This window comes from Galleria mellonella, unplaced genomic scaffold (assembly GCF_026898425.1).
Source record: "Galleria mellonella isolate WM207_F2 unplaced genomic scaffold, CSIRO_AGI_GalMel_v1 utg352, whole genome shotgun sequence".
In the NCBI taxonomy this organism is placed as follows: Eukaryota; Metazoa; Arthropoda; class Insecta; order Lepidoptera; family Pyralidae; genus Galleria; species Galleria mellonella.
In genome coordinates, this window is record NW_026442084.1 from 911,830 (window position 1) to 933,679 (window position 21,850).

Below are 21,850 nucleotides of genomic sequence, written 5' to 3' on the forward strand. Positions count from 1 at the left end.
CTAAATGTTTATGCGAGGGGGGGGATTGTTAGTAATACAGACTACCAGTCCCATTGCCCTGCCAACTTATACCGCAGGCCGGGTATAAGTGCTATTTATAGTATATATATAGTATATAGTACGTCCTCTTTTTTAAGGCGTAATTTGTTGCCAGCCATTCCCATTATATGACTAGGAAAAAATTACCAAATAAAAAAAATAAGACTTTAGTTACATGGAAATAAATTTTTATTACAATTAATAAATTTACACTTTTGAAACTGAAACATTAAAAAAGATTCTCTTCTGAATATACATAAAAATGACCCTTAAAGTTCATTAGAAATAATTTTTCACATATTTTTCTTCTTCGAAATAATAGTCACTGGATACTAGGCTAGAACTAGCTTCCAGTGCCTACTATTGGTGACTATGATCTATGGTCCAAACCATAGACATCAAAGTTTAGACTGTTGTGTGTGTATAGTTGTTCAAATCCTTTTTTATCATTATTATTTATTTAACTATCCCAATAAGGAAGCATAGTATTCATTTATACCACAAATGTGACAAACAAGCATAAAGGCTGTCTGATAGTAAACGGTGACTGTAGCCTATGGATGCCAACACTAGGAATGTCACGTGTGCATTGTCGACCCTGAAGAAACCTAAATGCACCCTTTTTGAAAAATACCATATAGTAGTCTTTAGAGAAAACCTCGATATGGAGCACATACTATACTATCCTATAATAGATCTATATAATCAATCGATAGAATACCTACGCTTCATGGCCAATAATAACACTTGTATCAGCATTGATTTTTAATGTCACTGAGATTTATCCAATAGTCAATATCGGTAACAATCTGGGCCACAACAAACAAAGAAGTATGTTTTGGTCTCTTCAGTAAACATAAAAATATTTGATATCACTTCTCCGTTTAAGCGCATTCACAGAATGTAACTTACAAGGACTAGGTTCAAGATACTAACATTGAAAATGATCGATTTTGACATTGAAACCATTTCTGCGAGCTTTGCCTTCGATAAAAGTAAATCTTATAAGACAAATTGTTTATTTTTTGCCCTTTGACTTATCAAATTCTAAGTCTGATCAACCTTTGAATGCCTCATAATACTGGGCCATATAAATAAAATATTTAATTTTATATTCATCAATATATTTCACTTCATATTCATTAACAATGACTGCTATATCACACTATTGATGATTCTGAATACAATTTTACCTACTACATACTGGTAGTAGTAACAATTTTTTAAACTCTAAATAAATTTGGTAGTTATTTATTGGTTTTACATTGTTTTACCTTCCACTTGTTGCAAGCCAAAAACTCGGACACTACAAACTTTAACATTTTAGTGTTGTTTTTTTACATTATTTACAAAAAATATTATATCTACCAGTTGTTTAGTACTCACAAGACAAACTCTAATCAATTTGGGATTGAAAGGCTTTGAGTAATGTCTTTGAGTAATTTTAGATGCTGTTTAATGCAGCTTAGAGAGCTTAGCTAGATAATAGAATTCTTTAGAAAATGTTACTGCATGTAACATTTTCTATAGAATTCTATTATCCATAATTCTATAGACTACTATTTTCACTATTATCAGTAACATTTTCTGGAGAACTCCGATTGCTAAAAGGTCTGGTAGTGACATTTTTATGCAGTAATGACTTTTGAATCGATTGTTTCATTTTTTACTCTTTACTACGGCTAGCCGTAACACTTTGTTCAGTACTCTGACTATCATCCACAGTTCTGGTTGTAACATTTTTTTGACGTTTCTGACTATTATTTTCAATATTTGCAGTAACACTCTTTGGACTACTCTGACTACTGGTAGTAACATTATTTTTAAATTTAGAACTGTTACTAAAGGGTGTAACATTTTTGTGTAATTTATTCCGATCACTGTTTATAGTTTTAATATTTTTAATTTTTAAAGTACAAATCTTGTTACCGTCCTCTGCTCGAAGAATATCATTGACAATTACAAAGCATTTATTTACATTTTCCTTTGAAATATTTGGTTTGTAACATTTGATCTTAATAACTTTATGGCCAGTTTTTGGTGTGGAATTAGAACTGTTATTAGAACTAATACTATTTAGGGTGACTCGTTTGACTTTCCTTGTGCTAGGTTTACTCTTTCCTTTTTCAATGTCAAATATATCTGGTTCCTCATCTGACCATAAATCTTCTAGATTCTTCTTACTGTCTGTTACACCAGTTTCTCCATACTCTTTCTGTTTCCATTTCGTTCCGTTCTGTTGAACAATAAAAAATGTTATTAAACTTTGTGTCATGTAATACTTTGTTAGTAGTCAAAAGAATTTAGTTTTTTTTTTATTTATTTTATAGTAATCACCCTTGCAGTTTTTAAAAATAATTAATAATTATAATAATTTCTTTTATATTATATATATATATATATATATATATATATATATATATATATATATATATATATATATATATATATATGTACGTACAAAAGTCGATTGCTTGGGTACCTCTGTCCCATTCGTGTTTCAACAGTGAAGCAGTTGTGTTTGCATGGCTGTGTTTCGGTTTGAAGGGTGTGATATAGCAGTGTATTTACAGAGTACAGAGGAATAACACCTGAATCCTCAGGAAAGGCAACGCATGGGGGGTATCATGGGCGAAACAGTATACTCTGTGTTATGTCCGTGGTACTGCTCATGTCTATAGGTGATGGTTACCATTTTCCATTAGGTGGGCCGTCAGCTTGTTTGCCAGTCTAAGTTGCATATAAAAAAAAATGCTACTAGCAATTAGTCCGCCTTTTGTACCAAATAGTAATTTAGTCAAAAAAGTTATTTAATAAATAAATCCTTTATAAAGTATTTACATTCTATGCCTCCCTACAATAACAGACAAGTAACTCCCTACATATATGTAGGGAGATTTCAGATAAAAAAATAAAGGGATTTTCCAAATCGTTTCACAACTGACTCCATCAACTATGAAATGATTTTCATGAAATATGTATGGGATCAATCCGAAAGTACATCCTTTCACAACGATTTTCCAAATCGTTCCATAAACGACAGAGCACTGAATAAAAACGGCAACGTGAGATTCACTCACGTCCCCCTCCCTTTTTGAAGTCGGTTAAAAAGAAATAGTCGACTAGTTACATCCGTTAGTGCGTCATCGTCGATGGTTTCAATGTCCGTGTAGTCCATTCGTGACTGTTGCGAACGGAACGAGGCAACCGACCGCGCCGTCGCACCTTCCAGAGGGTCCCTCTCATCAAATGCCTCATCGAACGACTCATCGAGTGTCTCAATAAGGGTCTCATCAAATGCCTCGTCCACTTCTTCTTTTATGCTGAAACAGATTTTTTTTATACAATTTTGAATGGCAATAATTTTTTTTTTATACAACTTAGAATGGCAAACAAGCTGACGGTCCACCTGATGTAAAGTGGTAACCGTCGCCTATAGACAGTGAGCAGTACCATGGACATAACAGAGTATACTGTTTCGCCCATGATACCCCCATGCGTTGCCATTCCTGAGGACTCAGGTGTTATTCCTCTGTACCCAGTAAATTCACGCCATATCCCACCCTTATATTAATGTACATTTACACTTTTTATAATTTTTGGATTCCGTTCTCATCTGTCTCAGCAACTGTTTGTGTGATTTGTTAGCGAATATATCTACCCACAAAAATAGTATTTAAGAAATGTTTAAAATATAACTCAAATGTAAGCTCACCGAAGCTATACTGATTTTGATAAATTTCTATGAAATCAATTTGAAAGTATACCCTTTTACATAAAAAAAATATTTTTCCAAAGCGGTTTAAATCTGACGGAAACTAAAGGTAACAAACATAAACCAAACTGAGAACCTTCTCTTTTGTAGTCGGTTGAAAAAGGTCACTATTTGCTAATTACAAAGTTTAATGGGCGAATAAAAACTTATGTGACATTAATTCATTAGAGTGAAGTCATGGGCATCATTCAATTAAATATATATATTAAAGTATAAAGTAATAAATTAAAATTTACTTTGTTATTAATTCATCCTTCACTTCAACGGTCGACTCGTTTAATGTCCTCTTGATTGTGTTTATTATTAATTTTACTTCTCCCTGAAAAATAAAAAGCAAATATTAAAATAATACGACAAAAAGCTTAGAATATACATTACAAACTTTCATATATTTTTTATTATTATATTTATTTATAGTTGATATAAACATGCTCAAAAGAGATATTCAAAAATGTATTAAGTTTGGGTTGAGTTGATATCCTATTGCAAAAAACTCATAATTCAAAATCAAGTTTTGAGAAAGTAACAATTAAAGCATGAAATGAAGAACAAAATCTAAAATTGTTTGTGCCAATAAACTACTAAGTAAATTTATTTTATTCTAAATTACTGACACACTTTGCATTTTTTCTATTTTTTTAGTTAAACACTATACAAGGTGGACCAGTCAGGTCGCCTTGCACTGGCTTCCCTTGGAAAACATATATATTATCTTAAACTAGGTTTATCTTTAAAAGAGATCTCTTCCAGCCAACCTAGTGCAGTTAGAGAGAAAATAATTAATTGGTGGGTAATCTAATGCAGGAAAGGTACAGGTAAAAATAATGTAAATAAAACAAACTTACATTTTGGTTTAATCCCGGAGAATTTGTCACGATTGGCCAAAAGATTTCATCCTCGCCTATTATCCACTCATTGGGATCTTAAATACAAAACAAACAGCTTTGTGGGGGGGGGGGGGGGGGGGGGAGAGGAAGTTACAATATTTTATTTTGAGCTAATAAACGAAACTGAACTATGCCAAGTCTGATTTATTAGAAAAACCCTCGTTCAGCTCGTAGTACACCCACGCCCTCTCTATGTTCTACCTGTATACATACCTGCGGCCTGGGGCCCGGCACCCGCAGCATGTAATGCTGCATATGTAGGTGTCTCGCCTCGCACGCCTCGCACAGGTCGTAGTCCTCGCACTGCACGCATGTGTATCTGAACCTGCGTACAAAAATGCCAAATTAAGTACATAATAGTCATATATAACTTCTTGATAATGATTCTTGAATATATCGAGCGACATTCAATTCTGAGATCTAAATATAAAAGACAAATCAGCATTAAGATACTTCAGATGCTCAATATGGCCAAAAAGTTCTACATCTTCTCTCACAATACACGCCAAATACAACTGCAATATTTAGACAAGATTTTTTTTTTATACAACTTAGAATGGCAAACAAACTAACGGCCCACCTGATAGGAAGTAATGACCGTCGCCTATAGACATGTGCAGGTCCATAGACATAACAGAGTACAGTGTACTACATACATAAGGTAACAACGTATCATAAGGTGAACCATAGACTCGTTCATCATCTAAGTGGTATAAAAGAAAATCATGAATATTTAGTATCTATATCGTATCGACACTGTATGGTTCCGGCATATAATAGGCCACCCCTTCCTTTCCTATGGGTGTCGTAAGAGGCGACTAAAGGAGTTCGAGGGACGGACGCAGTGTTCCTCTTAAAACATCTCCAAAGCCTAACTGCGGTTGCCAATTCGCCTGCCAAGCGTGGCAACTACAAAACCCTCTACAGGGGAGGCCTCTATAGGTTCAGCAGTGGACAGTTAAAGGCTGATATGATGATGACATCGTAGCTCCCACCCATCTTATTACTTACCCCGATATTGTTCCCTCGCAACCATTGCATGTGTACCCTTCATGCATCTGTGGCACATTACTTTCTACATGTTGATTATTTTCTTCATCTGCAAATAAAAAAAAAACTCTATTATCAACACATAGAGAATAAGTTAAATAAAATTATCAGGACGCATTCACAATGGAAGCGGAAATAAAAATATAGGCACAAAAGACTTGTAACAGAAATGTTAAGATATGAAATATCAGTAAATATTTTGCGACTGACAATTTCGAAGCAGACGGGATCTGAGGGCCTACCATGAAATGTTTTCCGAAATTTCGGAGCCGAACGAAACACAAATTTGATGTTAAAATTACATAAAACTAACCGTTTAAAAACATTTAAAATATTATTCTCTTAGACTTTTATGTTAGGATTTATGACGAACGAAATGTTAAGCATTTACTGGGCCGTATTAGGTATGAACGAAAACACGAAATTGAGTCCGAAACTTCGGAATTTCATTTCATGGTAGGCCCCTTGATCCCGCACCTTTTACTTCTTACTCCTTGCCAGGGCCAGTACTATTACTACTTATTATTACTATTATTACTAATTATTTAGTATATTATTATTGTTTATTGTTATTTAGTTACTAGTTGAACTACTGCTTCTCTGGACGCGCGCCTCGACTTGTATACACTTTTATTTTACCAAGGCGATTCTTTTATTTAATAATAAATCAATATCCCACCTGCGTTTGGACTATCGTCGTTATACATCGAAAGGTCTTCATAAGTATCCCAGCCATCTGCAAAAATATGTATACAACTGAGTTTATATACTAACTAACCGAATGGGGGAAAAATAATTGTTAGTAATGGGGATCTAACCTGATGGAAAGTAGTAACCATCGCCTATAGACATGAACAGTACCGTGGACATAACAGAGTATACTGTTTCGCCCATGATACCCCCTATGCGTTGCCATTCCTGAGGACTAAGGTGTTATTCCTCTGTACCTTGTAAGTTCACTGCCACATCCTTTAAACCAAAACACAGCCATGCACACACAACTGCTTCACGGTTGAAACACGAATGGGACAGAGGTACCCAAGCAATCGACTTTTGTATAATACTGGTTAATTGTTGTTGAATTCGTTACGATGGGCCAATCGGTCTGCTTTCATTCCCATCCATTTTATAATATCTAACCGGATAAATGTTCTATACAAAATATAGTTATTACAAATAATAAAAGAAAATTCGCAAATTGAACTCTTCTTTACTAGAGGAGGGAACGGTGGAGGGGGGGGGGGGGATGGATTCTTGTGTGTGTTAATGCGTACAATGCAATAAGAAAATAGTTTGTTTATTAATTGCCAATTAAGCATTGCACATATTGGGTTACTGTGTCGTCCCATTTTTCTTATATTTTTTTTTACTGCATTGCACGCACTGACATAGATATGACTGCATACGTAAAAATGAAACGGTAACTGCATAAGCGGAATGATAGATGAAGATTTTTTTTTTATTTTATTTTCTTTATAGCACTGAGGTGGTAAACAAGCGTACGGCCCACCTGATGGTAAGTGGTTACCGTAGCCTATCCTACCTGCAATACCACCTTGAGGATCAAGTTTTTTTTAATAGATGATAAGGAAATGGTAACATTACATTTTATTAATACTTATAAATATTATATCCCAAGGTAGCTGTTTTATTCCAAAACTCACAAGAGAGAAGAAAGCTGGTAAGTTGACATACAAATCGTACCTGGATCACATACATCTTCATCGCATACTATTGGAGCCTTCTTCTGCCAGGAGAATAACGCTGCATCAGTGTGTGATTTATCTGCAGAATATGTATTTTTATTTAATGATAACAAAAAAACAAATGCAAGTATAAAAGTTATGTACAGCTACACCTCGACTAACGCACACCCAGAGTTACGTGCTTTTAAAACTTCGTCGAATTAATTAACACGTAAAAGACCACATGTCCAAGAGCGGGTCACTCCGTAACAACATTACTGATCTAAAACCACCACGTCGAGTGCCCACCCGTGGGTACACGACATGTTTTACTTGGGGGCCGCTTGTACACCGGTGGGCATGATTTAAATACTATTTATGTACAGTAGTCGATTCGCCGCTCCTTCGAAGAGATATTGTATATAGCGGATTTAGTTAATTTGACATAGAATTATTGTACACAAAAAAAATATTTAAAAAATAATATACATAATTAACAATAAAAAAAAGCCGGTCCATATCGTCATAGTCGTAGAATACTGACGGATCTGACAAAGATTACATATATAGATCCGTCAGTATTCTACGACTACGACGATATGTGAGAAATACGATTTTGCAATGCGGTCTTCAAAGTGTTAAACGCCCCATAACTCTAGATTACTAACTATGTATGGACTTTATCTAATAATACTGATTTAAAAATCCAAAATATCTTTATTCATGTAGGTCTATTCCAGTCACTTATGATATGTCAAATCCACCGTCAGTTCGGAATGATATCGAGATGAGAAGGACTGACAAGAAACTCAGTTCGTATTCTTTCCAAATAAATTTATTTGTTTACAATAATATACAATAGGGAGGAAAGGGATTGTTAGTAATGGAGACTGAGAATCCCATTGCTAGAAATATACCCAACCAGGTCGACCTCCTCGCGGTTCTCCCTGGAAACTATCATGGTTAATTCCTGATGAATTCATCATGATGGGTTAACTGGCCTGTTTTCATTCTCATCTATCACCCTTCACTGGTGCTCCGCCAGCGTATCCCGTTAGCGCAAGCGGGGTTACCATACCATTTTCACCCATAAAAAAAAATACAATAATTTATTACATTGAACCTTCTACCACTTGAAACATCAGCACCGATTATAAAACAAATCTGACCACTTACCTGTGTTCACTTCAGTGCCATCGAAACTTTGTTCATATTTATCCATATCACTTAAATATTCTTCTTCAAGAACTTCTTGATCGACAGCATTGTCTGAATCTGGAATATCACGTTAAATTAAAAAATAAAACTATTTATTTCTATGTAACATTCTATTGAAAAAAAAAATATCCAAATAAGGATAAGCGAAGAACGCATATATACTATAATTACGTGTATATAATACACTCAATATCCCAGTACTGAGCATGGGTTTCTTGATAAAAGTGGTTAATATTAGTCAACTTTTTCCTTATTATTTACTAATCCTAGTAACACCTACCTACTTATCTATGTACTTAACTCTTTTTTTTGTTGAATGGTATGGTAACCCCGCCTGCGCTAACGGGATACGCTGGCGGAGCACCAGTGAAGGGTGATCGATAAGAATGAAAACAGGCCAGTTAGCCTATCATGATGAATTCATCATGAAGAATTAATCATGATAGTTTCCAGGGGGATCCGCGTGTTCCTCCTGGAAACCATCGTGATTGATTCATTAGTGAATTTGTCACGATGGGCTAACAAAACTGCTTCATTTTCACTTATCATCCCTCACTGGTGTCCCGCCAGTGTATACTGATGGCTCAGGCGGGGTCACCATTCCATTATCATCAATTAAAGCATAAAATGGACCACTCCTTCCTTTCCCGTGAGTGACGTAAGAGGCAACTAAGGGAATTTAATGGTCGAAAGATAGATAGCAGTCTCCATCTTAAAATGTCACCAAAGCTTAACTGCAGTTGCCAACACGATTGCCAAACGTGGCAACTACTGGTAACCTCCTCATTCTATATTTAGCAGTAATTGCTGATATGATGATAATTAATATTTACCTTGATTTACAGTTGATATATTTGGTTCATCGGAAACGCTCGCTTGCACAGTACAATAACTGTGTTCACGTGAATTTGTTTTTCCTTTTGATACTTCTGTAACAATGAAAGTTTTTTAATCATACCACCTGCTCTAGATAATAAATAATAATAATTAAAGACGTTATTATTAATAATTATAATTTTATTATAATATATATACAATTATATAAAAAAAACCAAGAGAGGAAGGGCACAGCGAGTTCTCTCGCTCGAATTGGAGCTGCCCGGACTGCCATTGTACCTCCACCTTACAGAAAATCGCTGCCAAGCCGAGCCACTTACTATGCTGAGTAGCTAGGATCTCGGAAAACTGATTTGACAGGCGGAGCTGCTCACGAGTTTGCTCTGACCTATGGTTTCTTACAACTGGTTCATTCATCTACGCAAATGGATCCCCAGCTTTCTGTCCGGCACATGTATTAAAACCGTGATTGACGGTAGTAGTTCCGACAGCATGGACATTAATGCCGACGTCCGGCAAGGCTCTGTGTTGTCCCCAACGCTGTTTTTGCTGCATATCAATGATTTGCTGGCTACGGTCAACATACATTGTTATGCGGATGACAGTTCTGGGCATGCATACTACACGGGCCGTCCAAATATCTCTCGCTCCGTTGTGGAGACTAACTGTTGAGAGTATCCGATTGGGGACAACTAAACTTAGTCCGTAGTAGTAGTATTGGGATCCTCGGTGTTGAAATCTCCAGCACTGTTCTAGAGATCCGAGGTCATCTAGAAGATAGGGTCAAACTAGCGTCTAAAAAACTCGGGGCACTCAATAAAGCGAAACGGTACTTAAACCCGAGACAAAGACTTTTGTTGTACAAGTCGCAAGTCCGGCCTCCCATGGAGTACTGTTCTGTGGGCTGGAGCACCTGAATACCATCTTGGCCCTTTTGACACGGTTTAAGACGGATTATGAAAATTGTTAACGATCCTAAACTCACAGAGGGTATGGAACCCTTAAGTAAGGCGAGACTTTGCCTCCCTTTGTGTGTTCTACCACATGTATAACTGATTGTTTATAAATTATCTATTTATGATTTTTTTTTAAATATGTTCAGGTAAATAAATTTGATTATAACTATACAAAAGCGTAATACGTACCTCCTTTAAAAATGCTTTTAATTTGCAACAAAGGTATTCTTCTCTTACAGCCTTTCTTTTGTTCCATTGATAATAAAGAAACTAGACAAACAGAAAGAAAAAATAAAACATTAGAAATGGTACCAACACTTACGTACAAATTACAACTTACTAGTTGAATTCTGCGGTTTTGCCCGCGTCAATAAGTAAATGAAGTATCCTGTTTTAGTTGGCATATAGTCTATCCGTGTAACGAATTTTATTCAAACCCCTTTAGCCGTATGAGAATGCTTGAGTATCAAATATACAAACATATTTACAAATTTTCACATTTATAATATTAGACAATTACTTGCTTACAAATTACAACTTTCTATCTGTACCACACAGCTTTGCCCGCGAAATTTTGTACATTAATTATCCAATGTATTAAATTAGGATACAAACAGGCATGAAACATGAAAAGCGTTATAAACATGTCAGTCTTTAAATTTTTTAAAAAATAATGGATTATTGAAATGTGTAAACCTTTACTTTTTTAGGAGTTCATAAAAATTTAAACCTACAAACCTATTTTAACAATAACTTTGTTCTGCCACTTTATTTCAAATAAAAAAAAGACCACAATTAAACATTGTGTTCTGCAGAAAAAAACTAATTTCAATTGTGGTAAAAGAAGTTATTTTTATTTCAAAACTAAACTACTGAAAACCGATTTTAATAAAATGTACCCTTTCAAATAAAAAAAATAATTTTGTAAATCGATTTAATACTGACACAATTATGAAGTAACAAATATAAAAAAAAAAAGTACTAATTGAGAACTTCCTTCTTTTTGAAGTCGATTGAAAACTAATAATTAAAATAGATTTCAAATTAGCCAATATTATGTACTATAGAAAAGTGTATATATGTATTTCAGTGCATACCTTTTGATTTAAGATCTTGTTTAGAATTTGAAGACTTGGAATAAATATGGCATGGAAAATCTGATAAAATCGAATCTGGTAGTGGCGGAGCTGATAGATTTATAGAAGGTACTGCGTTCCTTTTTAGACGCATTTTCATTTTTGTGAAATATTTCCTATCGAAATGCATGCCACATAAAAATTTTAATTGGTGCAATTTCTCTATGGGTAAATATGCTAAATCTTCTTTTCCCGTCATTTTTACCCACTGCTTACACCTATTACAGGAAAACAATAAAAATGTAGTCATTGAAATATCATAAAAATATAAATACCCCTGGTATTGCAGACGTTCATAGGGTATGGTAACCGCTTACCATCATGGTGTGCCAAATGCTTGTTTGCCACCTCAGTGGTATAAAAAATAAAGTAATATTATATACATAATATTAATGTAACTGTATATAAATGTTTAAAACATATTAATTGTAAAATTTGTACAAATTAACAAAAACAAATACAGCAAGTAGAATATCCAATTATCAATAATAAATGTACACGCATATCAATCTGTCTATCATATACAAATAATAATAAATAGTTTAATGTTACTAAGTGCAAATTTGGAGAATGGTTCGACCAGTACAATTTCTTTACAGATATCCTTTTTTTTGGAAAGGTTTATATGAAAAGAAAAAATTGCTTCTGATAATAAAGTGATCCAGTATTTGGTTAGAACACTGGGCACAACAATATACGTGTTTAATTATTATATTCGGTAGACAAATAATTTATATAAAAATTTTTTACACAAAAAAAATCTAGTTCAATTGTGGCAAAACAATTTGTTTAAAAACTAAACTACGGAACTGATTTTAATAAAATTTCTTTGTAACCAATCTGTAAGTATATGATTTCATATATATATTTAAAAAACTTTTCAATATCAGTTTATAATCGACAGTATTGAGGTAACAAACATTAAAAAATACAAACCAATTAAGAACCTCATTCTTTTTGATGTCCATTGAAAAATGTTTAAACAAGAAAATAATTATGAAGGAAAATAATAGTGCGATGTTGTAATGTAAGAAAGACTCTGTTTTCCGCACTTAGCCTCTCATTTGGGCCGTTGTGCGTAATAGTGCGATGTTAACCTGTTTATTAGATTATCATGATATTGATTGTAAGGAATTAATATCGCGAGAATACATGTATGGGCTATAAATGTCCACTTATGGACATGGCTCTTTCCCTATAAGAGGATATAAATACTATTAAAATTACTATATTATGTGTATATATCGATATATTTTTCAGTTTACAACTTACCTAACTTCATCTATAGGAAACCGAGCCATAAAATTCAATTTTTTACCATCTCTGCCCATTGATCTACAGCCACATATTTCACAGCTTCTGCGCAATGGTCTGTAGGGATATGGTGAAGCCTACAAATAAATGGTGTTTGTTGTATTGATTGTATATTTGATACAATATTACATTTTATTGTTTTAATTTTTTGGGAACTATTTTAACAGTTCTTATCCTGTTACTATGTAACCAGGATATAAATGGTAGGAAAGGTATTGTTAGTAATAGAATTGTAACTGACCCATTGCCAGCAATACGATAGGGTGTATTGCTTGAGGTTGACCTCTACACACTTCCCCTTGGAAATTATCCTGGTTAATTCTAGTGGAATTTGTCACAATAGGCTAACTGACCTGCTTTTATTGTCACCTATCGTACCTCATTAGTGTCCCGCCAGCATATAAAGATAGCGCAGACAAGGGATGAAGATGAAAGCAGTGCAGTTGACCCATTGCAACCAATTCAACAATAATTAACCATGATGATTTCTAGGAGGAATCATATAGAGGTCAACCTGACAGGGTATATTGCTAGCAAAGAGACTGTTTGACCTTATTACTAACAATTCCCTAGCTCCCAGTATATAGGTATGTTTATTTATTATTACTTCTAAACTTACTTTTGCCTTATCTTTCCGTAATTTCTGTAGTATATTTTTTGCATTAGTAGGTACTGCAAAAGACTTTAATCTTTTTCTAAAACGATCAGTAAAGGAGGAACTATCAAAGTGTTTAGAGCACAACATTTTATGTTCCCTCCATAACGTTTGAAGTTTGTCTGTTGAAGACCAGTCTTGATCTGGGAAACAGTATTCAGCCCATACTTGTAACCTAAAAGATTAATATAATAAAGTTATTAAAAATATATATGGCTGTTCTAATAGATCAAAATAATAAAGAATTTGATTTCAACAAATAATTATCTGTCAAATTATATTTTTGTTTTATTGTTTTCTAACTTCAGGGTTTAAAATAACAGTTGATTGTGAGAAAGTGTTACTATGGTCAAATATATTAGACTCCAAAAATTTCAATATAATTAATTAAAATAAAAAATGTCAAATGCAAAATATAGTGTACTTTTATAATACAAGAAAAATAATAGTTTTTAAATTATACTCTTGTTAATCAGAACAAGCCAATCTCGACAATAGTCATATTAAAGGGGCAACAAAGTGTGTCAGTTCTTAAAATTGTGTGCCCACTCTATGATAGAAGTGAACCTTTGCAAAGATGAGTTTTTAAGAAATCAGTCCCCCCCAGAAACTAATCTTAAATATGCCGATGAACTCAAGACTTTCTGGATGTGCAGAAGGATATGTAATTGCAAAAATGTATACTTATGTATGCTAGAGTCAAAGAAAATCCTTTAATGTTATATTAGTATACTTATTCAGTTTTTGAGCAAACCAATTTAAATGTAAAATACTAAGTACATATATGGGTTTTACATTTTATTGTTTTTCATATAAGAAAACTATATAAGAATTCTGTAATAATTTTAATTTTTGTGTAAATATTCAAGAAGTTTATATTTCGATTGAAACTTAATTGAAGTTATTTTAGAAAAGTAGAATAATTTACACATTAAACGTTTATTCTATTAACACTTTAAATCCATAGTTTTCTCATAATATGTTTATCAATAACACTAACACTATTAGACTACTAACATTCAAATTTTGTGCATTTGCCGAAAAATAAATTGTAATAATGTATTTTGTAACTTTACTTACTGTAAGAGGGAACTTGACTTTTCTCCTATTGGAAACCTATGAAAAGTCAATGTAGGATTCGTGTCAGCCGTAACTCCACATTTGGAGCATTTATGATTTATACGATATTTTTTATGTTCCATAGTTTACACTGTTTAAAGATTAAAATTACTTGAAGTACGAAATTATGTGAGTCACAATTTTTTTATCACAAATTTAATGTTAAAAAATAGTAGAAATTTAAAAAGAAATAAAAATAAGTAATAAACACAAATAAGAAGATAACAGGCCTGAGACACAGTGACAATATTTAAAAAAATAGTAGGAAACTATGTTACCATTCCGATTTCAATATTAGGAAAAGGTAATCAGTAATGGCGGATGATGCCATGGCCGTCATGTATTAGCGCTATGACAGAGTCTGGGTTGCCAGATGCGAATTTTTATTATAAATAACATCCAAATGTTAAAAAAATCTTTTTCCTTAAAATAGTAAGTAATAGTTAGAAAGTAAAATAATTATTTTGCACATTTTCCTTTTCTCTTAAACATTCATATAATATATATGTACGTGTATATATATTTATATATATAATATAATTCTTGATATGACGGTTCATTTAAATATTCATTTACTCATTTGTATCGTAGCGGAAGCTATATCGTATCTGAATATATGCTAAATTTCCAATTTTGATACGTTTGTAAAATTAACTTTTTTTTATAAGATACTTTTACTGCTTTGGGTGTTTGGTTTTAGCTTACCTTTAATTTACATTGCCTATTTTTAATGTATGTGAAGGACAAATTCATAAACAACTGGATAAGTATTAACGTTCTGAAGGATAAATCCATTAATATTGTTTCTACCATTTATTTATGTATTACGAATTAGATAAATTTTAATAGGACTTAATAATATTACATAGATAGTGCTATTTTTTTGCTTGTCTATATGCGCATATTCTTTACTTAGTAGACTTGTCCGAATAGGTAAGTACAACTTTGACCGAGAGGTCAACCGACAAGTCCAAATCGGCTGGACAGCGTTCGGAAAACTACGCCACATCTTTCAGCCAAAATACCTCAAAGTTTAAAAACGAAGGTCTATAATAAATGCGTGTTGACTAATGGAAGCGAAACATGGTCCTCGTATGCAAAAGCTTCAAATGAGTTATGGTTTGTGTGTCAGAAACCGAAATGAAGATATCCGCGAAAGAATCAGTCACCGACATAACCCGAAGGATAAGCAAGCTGAAGTGGCAATGGGCTAATCACATAGCTCAAAAAACCGATAATCGATGAGGAAAAAGGGTATTGAAAGGCGACCCTGTACAGGCAAATGTAGTGTAGGATGACCCCTAACCCCACTAGATAGAGTAACGATCTCAAATGCAATAGAGGAAATCAGAGGATGCAGGTGGCTCAAAACATTTCCTTATTGCAGTCTTTGGGGGAGGCCTATGTTGAGCAGCAAGTACGAATATTTATATATTACAGCGTTTAATACATGTACTCTTTTTCTAGATCTCATATAAAGAAGGCCAATGCCGACTCTTAAACATCAGTGTTGCCAGACGTGGCTTTAAAATATTAGGTTAAAAAGTAGGGTTAAAGAAATGCCGTCTCACTATCGACTCATTTCTATTTATGGTTTGTGATCTTATATGCATATTCTAAACATAAAAAATACAGTTATGACTATTTAATAAACATTGTTAACGCTCACTTTTATAGATATAGTTCATTTTTGGAACTGCAAATAAATAGACCGACATAAATCCATCAAGTAGAAGAAGTATGTTTGAAAATTTGAACAAAACTTGAATGGTCTTTACCAAAATTTTGTCCCTAGATAGATCATTGTACTAAAGTACTAATCACTACATAGAATAAAAGAAAGTAGTTTTCTGACTGTCTGTACCTATATACGTTTTGATCTTTAAAACTACGCAACGGATTTTGATGCGGGTTATTTCAATAGATAGAATGATTCGAGAGGAAGGTTTATATGTATAATACATGCATAATATAGCAGAGTAACACTGATAATTTTAAAGGTTTCTAATTTAATGTCGTAAATAAACTTTTTACGCATACATTGCAAACGCTGGCTGAACCCTACGAGATGTATCAAAATAATGTACTACAGTATTATACACCTTAAGAAGGTCTACAAAAAAGTGCGCGATGGTATATGTTTATCTCTTAGGGGTAACCCACAATAACCATTCTTTATCCTTTACTTTTTACGAGAAATAATGGCTTATTTACGAAACGATTTTAAGTAATACAGAATTTATCCTTATCCAATTAAGTACCTTAAATACATTACACCTTTAATATAGATCAAGCATATTTACAGTACGTAATTTAAATGAATATTTTCTAAGATATTATAGATTTAAAATGCAGGGACATAGCGGTTGCGGCGGTATTGGCCGAGGGGTCGGCGGCGCTATTTAGTATTAGCATTGTATCCGTGCGAAGCCAAGGCGGGTCGCTAGTAATGATATAAATGTGAAAATTTGTAAAAACTTGAATATTGGTTCATTAAATTTTTTTATAACAGGAGGCAAACGAGCATGTGGCTTACCTGATTGTAAGTGATTACAGTTGCTCTTGAGCACACAAAACACCCGAAGAAATGTAGATCTGCTGCCGGCTTTTTAAGAAGGAATATACTCTTTTCTTGAAGGTTATGATACCGTATCAATTTAGAAATACTGCTGTTGGAAGTTGATTCGAAAGCCTAGTTGTGCATGGAAGAAAATACTATAAAAAGCGCACAGTGGACGACCGACACTCTTCTAGATTGTTGAGATCTATCAGATCTATCTATATCATCGGCGATGGGATAGGCAACGGAGTCGGTATCATCCTGTGTAAAGCAAAACCTGCCTCCATGGGTAAGATGCGAAAAAAAATTCGTATTTCATCCCAATCTGCCAACCTATAGCGCCTGATACGACGTCTATCAAGCGTGGTGATATTAGACTCGTCACTTCACTCCGCACTAAACAATGATCCAACGACTCGACAAAGTGGGGCCTCGATGGAAATCACATAGTTGTTCGGGTCAGAAGGTTCATGGAAGGTAAATAGTCCAACGCATTAGGTATTCGCGTAGGTGAGAAAATATGCTGCGTCAGACTATAGGTCAGAGCAAAGTCTCGAATAGAACTTCCCGCATAGTCAGTTGTACGTGAACCGAGCCGTTCAGCATGATGGGCATTAAAGTCGCCAAAAATCACAACTTTAGAAGAAAAAAAATTGCTTAAGTAGGGAATCTGTAGCCATTTGCATAATACATGCTCTGGTAACAGGTGGGGTTAGAGAAAGGGGTATTGCTTATTTTGTACCGGGACCACACCGGACTCATATTTATATTAATAATTAATTAAGAACTTTATCTTAGTTACCATCATTATTTAACTTACCATCTATTTTAGTGCTAGCTGAAGAATGTAACAAAGACGGGTTTGTCGATGGCACAGGACCTGAACAATAAGATTACCATAAATTTTAAAGAGAGGAAAATAAAGTAGAAGTTTTTCATTGATTAATTTATTAATGTAAGCATGATTCTTTTTTTTTAATGCAAGTGTTTATATCACAGCTTCTCAACAGACTGGCTTTTATTATATAATATTAGAATGTATATAAAAAATACATTTATACTTCTTAATATAATTATTTACAATTTACTGATAATTTATCTGTTCAGCTTTACTTGTTAAGGTCTCTACTGATGTGGGAATTAAAAAAACTTTATAAAAAAAATGAATAATTATTTAAACTATAATAACAATAACACTAGTTGAAGTTCAAAATTTAATGTTAGATCTCTCTCTTTGTCCACTACATTACTGAAGGTCATGTCCTTGATGTTAGATATATTTGAACTATTTACAAAACAAAGTAAACAAAATTTTGGAAGATGTTAAATGAGTAGATTTTTAATGTGACTGTACCATGCTGTTTTGCGTGAAACATTCTATGAAAGTTTCAGCAGTTCTGTTACGATTTTAATGATTATTGTTGGAATAAATAGATAGTGTTGGTTTTATAACAATTTTATCATATTTGAAGTTGCTGTTTTTTTTATACAACTTAGAATGGCAAACAAGCTGATGGCCCACCTGATGGAAAGTGGTAACCGTCACCTATAGACATGAGCAGTGCCACGGACATAACAGAGTATACTGTTTCGCCCATGATACCCCCCATGCGTTGCCATTCCTGAGGACTCAGGTATTATTCCTCTGTACCTAGTAAATTCAAGCCATATCCCACCCTTCAAACATGTAAATCAAAATTAAACTGTTCCTTTTGCATTTATGCCTATTGGACAACCAATTCTAACACAATATTCTTATTATTTATAACTTGCTAGTTTCAATTCTCTATTACTATAAGAAGTTATTAAACATGTTATAACTTACAATGCATAAATTCCTTAAATTTTTTTTTTAAATGTAAATACACAAAAACATAAAAAAAAACTAAGTGGTAGTTACAGAGATTAGTGTGTTCAACTATTTTTACTATATATTAATATAGATTGACTTGTCTCTACATTCAAATATGTAATATACATATGCTTGAACCCACAAAAAATAAATATTTAAATCAAACTTATTCCAAACACGATCATGGGCCCACACAAACCACAAAATAAATTGGTGGACTAGAGACACAAATAAAATATTAATAATATTCAAGAGAATAATTTTATAAAAGGGAATTTTTATTTGTGTCAAATCAATAACGCCCTGCACACAAATATATGCCATGTGTTACACATCTCTAAACAAGAATTAAGAATGTTTTACAATATTTATCAATAATTTCAATAATTTGTCAATTACTTACCACAATTCCACACATGCTTAGGAAATTCCGACAACTGCTCATCAGAGAGTGGAGCAGCGCTTAAATTCAATGTAGGTACAGCCCATCTTTTAATTCGGTTTCTTTTTTCATTGAAGGCTTTGCTTTCAAAATGTTTACCACAGACGCGGCGAGATGTGTGCAGTTTTTCAATAGGAAGAAACACTAGTTCTTCATTGCCAATCATTTTCAGCCATTCTCTGCACCTGAAATCATTTAATGTAAAATTTCTAAAACAATGTTACATAGTCAAAATCTAAATTATTTATTTACTAGAGATTCACACAGGCTTTACACGAGTGAAATATTAGTTTGTGTAACTTTTATACTATTCAAAACATTTTAATAAGACTGGTATATATTTGGCGTGTGTGAAAGTACTGCACTATTATTCTCTAAGATTTTAAAATGAATGGCTTGTAAAATTTATTTAACATAAAAACCATCTTTTTGACAGAAATATTAAACTTAAATATGTGGTATCACAGACTTTTTGTAAAGCTAAAAATAATATATTTGCAATAGATTTTATATATGTTGCTCTTTTGTACGATAACTTACCGGGCTTTATTCAATGGAAATTTTGCGAAAAATATTGGTTTCTTTTTACTTCCATGTTCCCGTACGTTACATATCACACACTTTCGCCAATTCTTTTCGCTCATAGTTTAAAGGGCTGTAATATCGAAATTATAGACGAAACTTTAATAAGAAGTCGTATAATAAACAAACAAATGTCATTATTAAAGTGACTTCTCAGTAATCGTCAACATTTCTGTAGACAATCAGCACAGATTATATTACCATCATAGTTTAATACTTTAGAATGCACCATATGATATTCTCTTATTCAATAGCCAATACATATAATAAAATCGTAACTATGGGATCTCTTTAAATAAATTCTTATAAATCGATATTGGAATTTCATACATTTCACACTCTGGAATTATATTATTGGCGACATAACAGTTCCATACTCTTCTAATAGGTGCATATTAGTGAAACTTGTCAATGCAAACTATTGCAAACCGATTTCAATTTTAACTTTATTCCTAATTGTTACTTTATGAGTACAGTACAAAATTAATATTAACATTAAATTGGATTAATATCAATATTAAATTCAAGAGTAAGCCTACTGGTCGCTGTCTGTACGTGGAAGATATACAAGAAAAATTTTTAATAGAAAGATTTTAAGAACGCAATAGAACTCAAAACAATAACTTTTTTGAATTTTTGTCTGTACAGACAAACAGACGCACGCACGCTAATCTCAGAAACGGCTTAACCAATTTGAATGCGGTCTGTCTCTAATGTGTTGCGATTTACTCCACTTAACATTTAGTGTTTGTTGTATTTCAATCGGTTTATATATAAAATGCTATAAAATAACCAATCAAATGAATTGGCTGAAATTTCTTTTACTATTTATATTGATTTTTGAAAATTTTGTCAATTCATACGAAGCCGAGTCGGATCTTTAGTATACAGCATACAGTTTTTTTTATTTTACCTATTTCAAACTTTACGGGTGCAGTAAGAAAAAATAAACCAAATGTTTAAAGTTACTGCCTTATTGTCAGTGTCATAAAATAAGTAATTACAGTTTATACTAGATAATATTTTATAATGTCAATGTAATCTTGTAAAAAGTTTATTAAAATTCATATTAAATGTTTAATATGCATAGATATTTTTCGGTAGCTTTGAACTACTCACATAATCATGGCAATACCTTCGTTTAAATTTTTGAATACCGAATTCAATTTCAAACTTTGAGAACTTGTTATATACCTACGTAATAAGTTACAAATATTGAAAATTAATAGATACTTAAAAAGCTAAAACGCAAAAATAGTAATTGGCATGGTAACATTTCATTTTATACATAATATGTAAAAAAAAAATTAATAAATTTACTGTGTTTTTGTCTTCTTCAGGGGGTGTTTGGTATTTTGTGTCACAGCGTCTTACCTCATGATGGCGTCGTGCGAGAGGGAGTGGGGGCAAATACCAGCCAAGCGCCCTTTGAAGACTTGAAGAGGATGAAGAAGACAATGAATAAAAAATGGACATGTTTAAAAAAGAAATATTTTTTATTTACCTATCCCTTTTCACCTATTCATTTTTTTCTTTAATGGATGGCGATAGAATTGCCTATCGAAGCGCTGGTGGGACAGCAGAGAAAGAGAGAAAGAGAGGTGATAGGAGAGGTTGAAAGCAGGTCAGTTAGTCCCTCGTAAAAATGTAAGAATTAATGACAGTTTCAAGGAGGAACCGCGTAGAGGTCGACCAAAAAGGAAGGGCCCCATAAGTACCAATGCCTTTTATCTATTTATTTAA

General features: G+C 33.1%; 1 protein-coding gene across 7 annotated transcripts; it reads right to left on the reverse strand.

The window, feature by feature from the left end:
• Positions 1-204: 204 nt before the first annotated feature.
• On the reverse strand, positions 205-20,253 carry LOC113519412 (uncharacterized). 7 transcript variants are annotated; one of them, XM_052897076.1, is made up of 15 exons: positions 19,487-19,564; positions 18,052-18,111; positions 13,517-13,727; positions 12,856-12,974; positions 11,545-11,801; positions 10,637-10,717; positions 9,488-9,583; positions 8,613-8,711; positions 7,456-7,536; positions 6,431-6,487; positions 5,713-5,800; positions 4,915-5,026; positions 4,051-4,133; positions 3,170-3,362; positions 207-2,275 (listed from the first exon to the last, which is right to left on the reverse strand). In XM_052897076.1, the coding sequence occupies exons 3-15, from the start codon at positions 13,640-13,642 to the stop codon at positions 1,706-1,708; spliced, it is 1,962 nt and encodes a 653-aa protein (XP_052753036.1). In that variant the 5' UTR covers positions 13,643-13,727; positions 18,052-18,111; positions 19,487-19,564; the 3' UTR covers positions 207-1,705. The 7 variants fall into 7 exon arrangements, with proteins under 7 accessions (XP_052753039.1, XP_052753037.1, XP_052753038.1 ...); XM_052897074.1 differs by lacking the exons at positions 18,052-18,111; positions 19,487-19,564 and adding an exon at positions 14,633-15,021 and having other exon boundaries at positions 8,613-8,705; XM_052897073.1 differs by lacking the exons at positions 18,052-18,111; positions 19,487-19,564 and adding an exon at positions 14,633-15,020.
• Between the last annotated feature and the right edge of the window lie 1,597 nt (positions 20,254-21,850).

Coding starts and splice junctions, on each gene's coding strand:
- LOC113519412 (XM_052897073.1), bottom strand. CDS start 14,754: ATGGAACATAAAAAATATCGTATAAATCATAAATGCTCCAAATGTGGA. Junction 11,802..12,855: donor TTTCCTATAGATGAAGTTAG/GTAAGTTGTAAA, acceptor TTCCTGTAATAG/GTGTAAGCAGTGGGTAAAAA. Junction 7,537..8,612: donor TGGCACTGAAGTGAACACAG/GTAAGTGGTCAG, acceptor CATATTCTGCAG/ATAAATCACACACTGATGCA.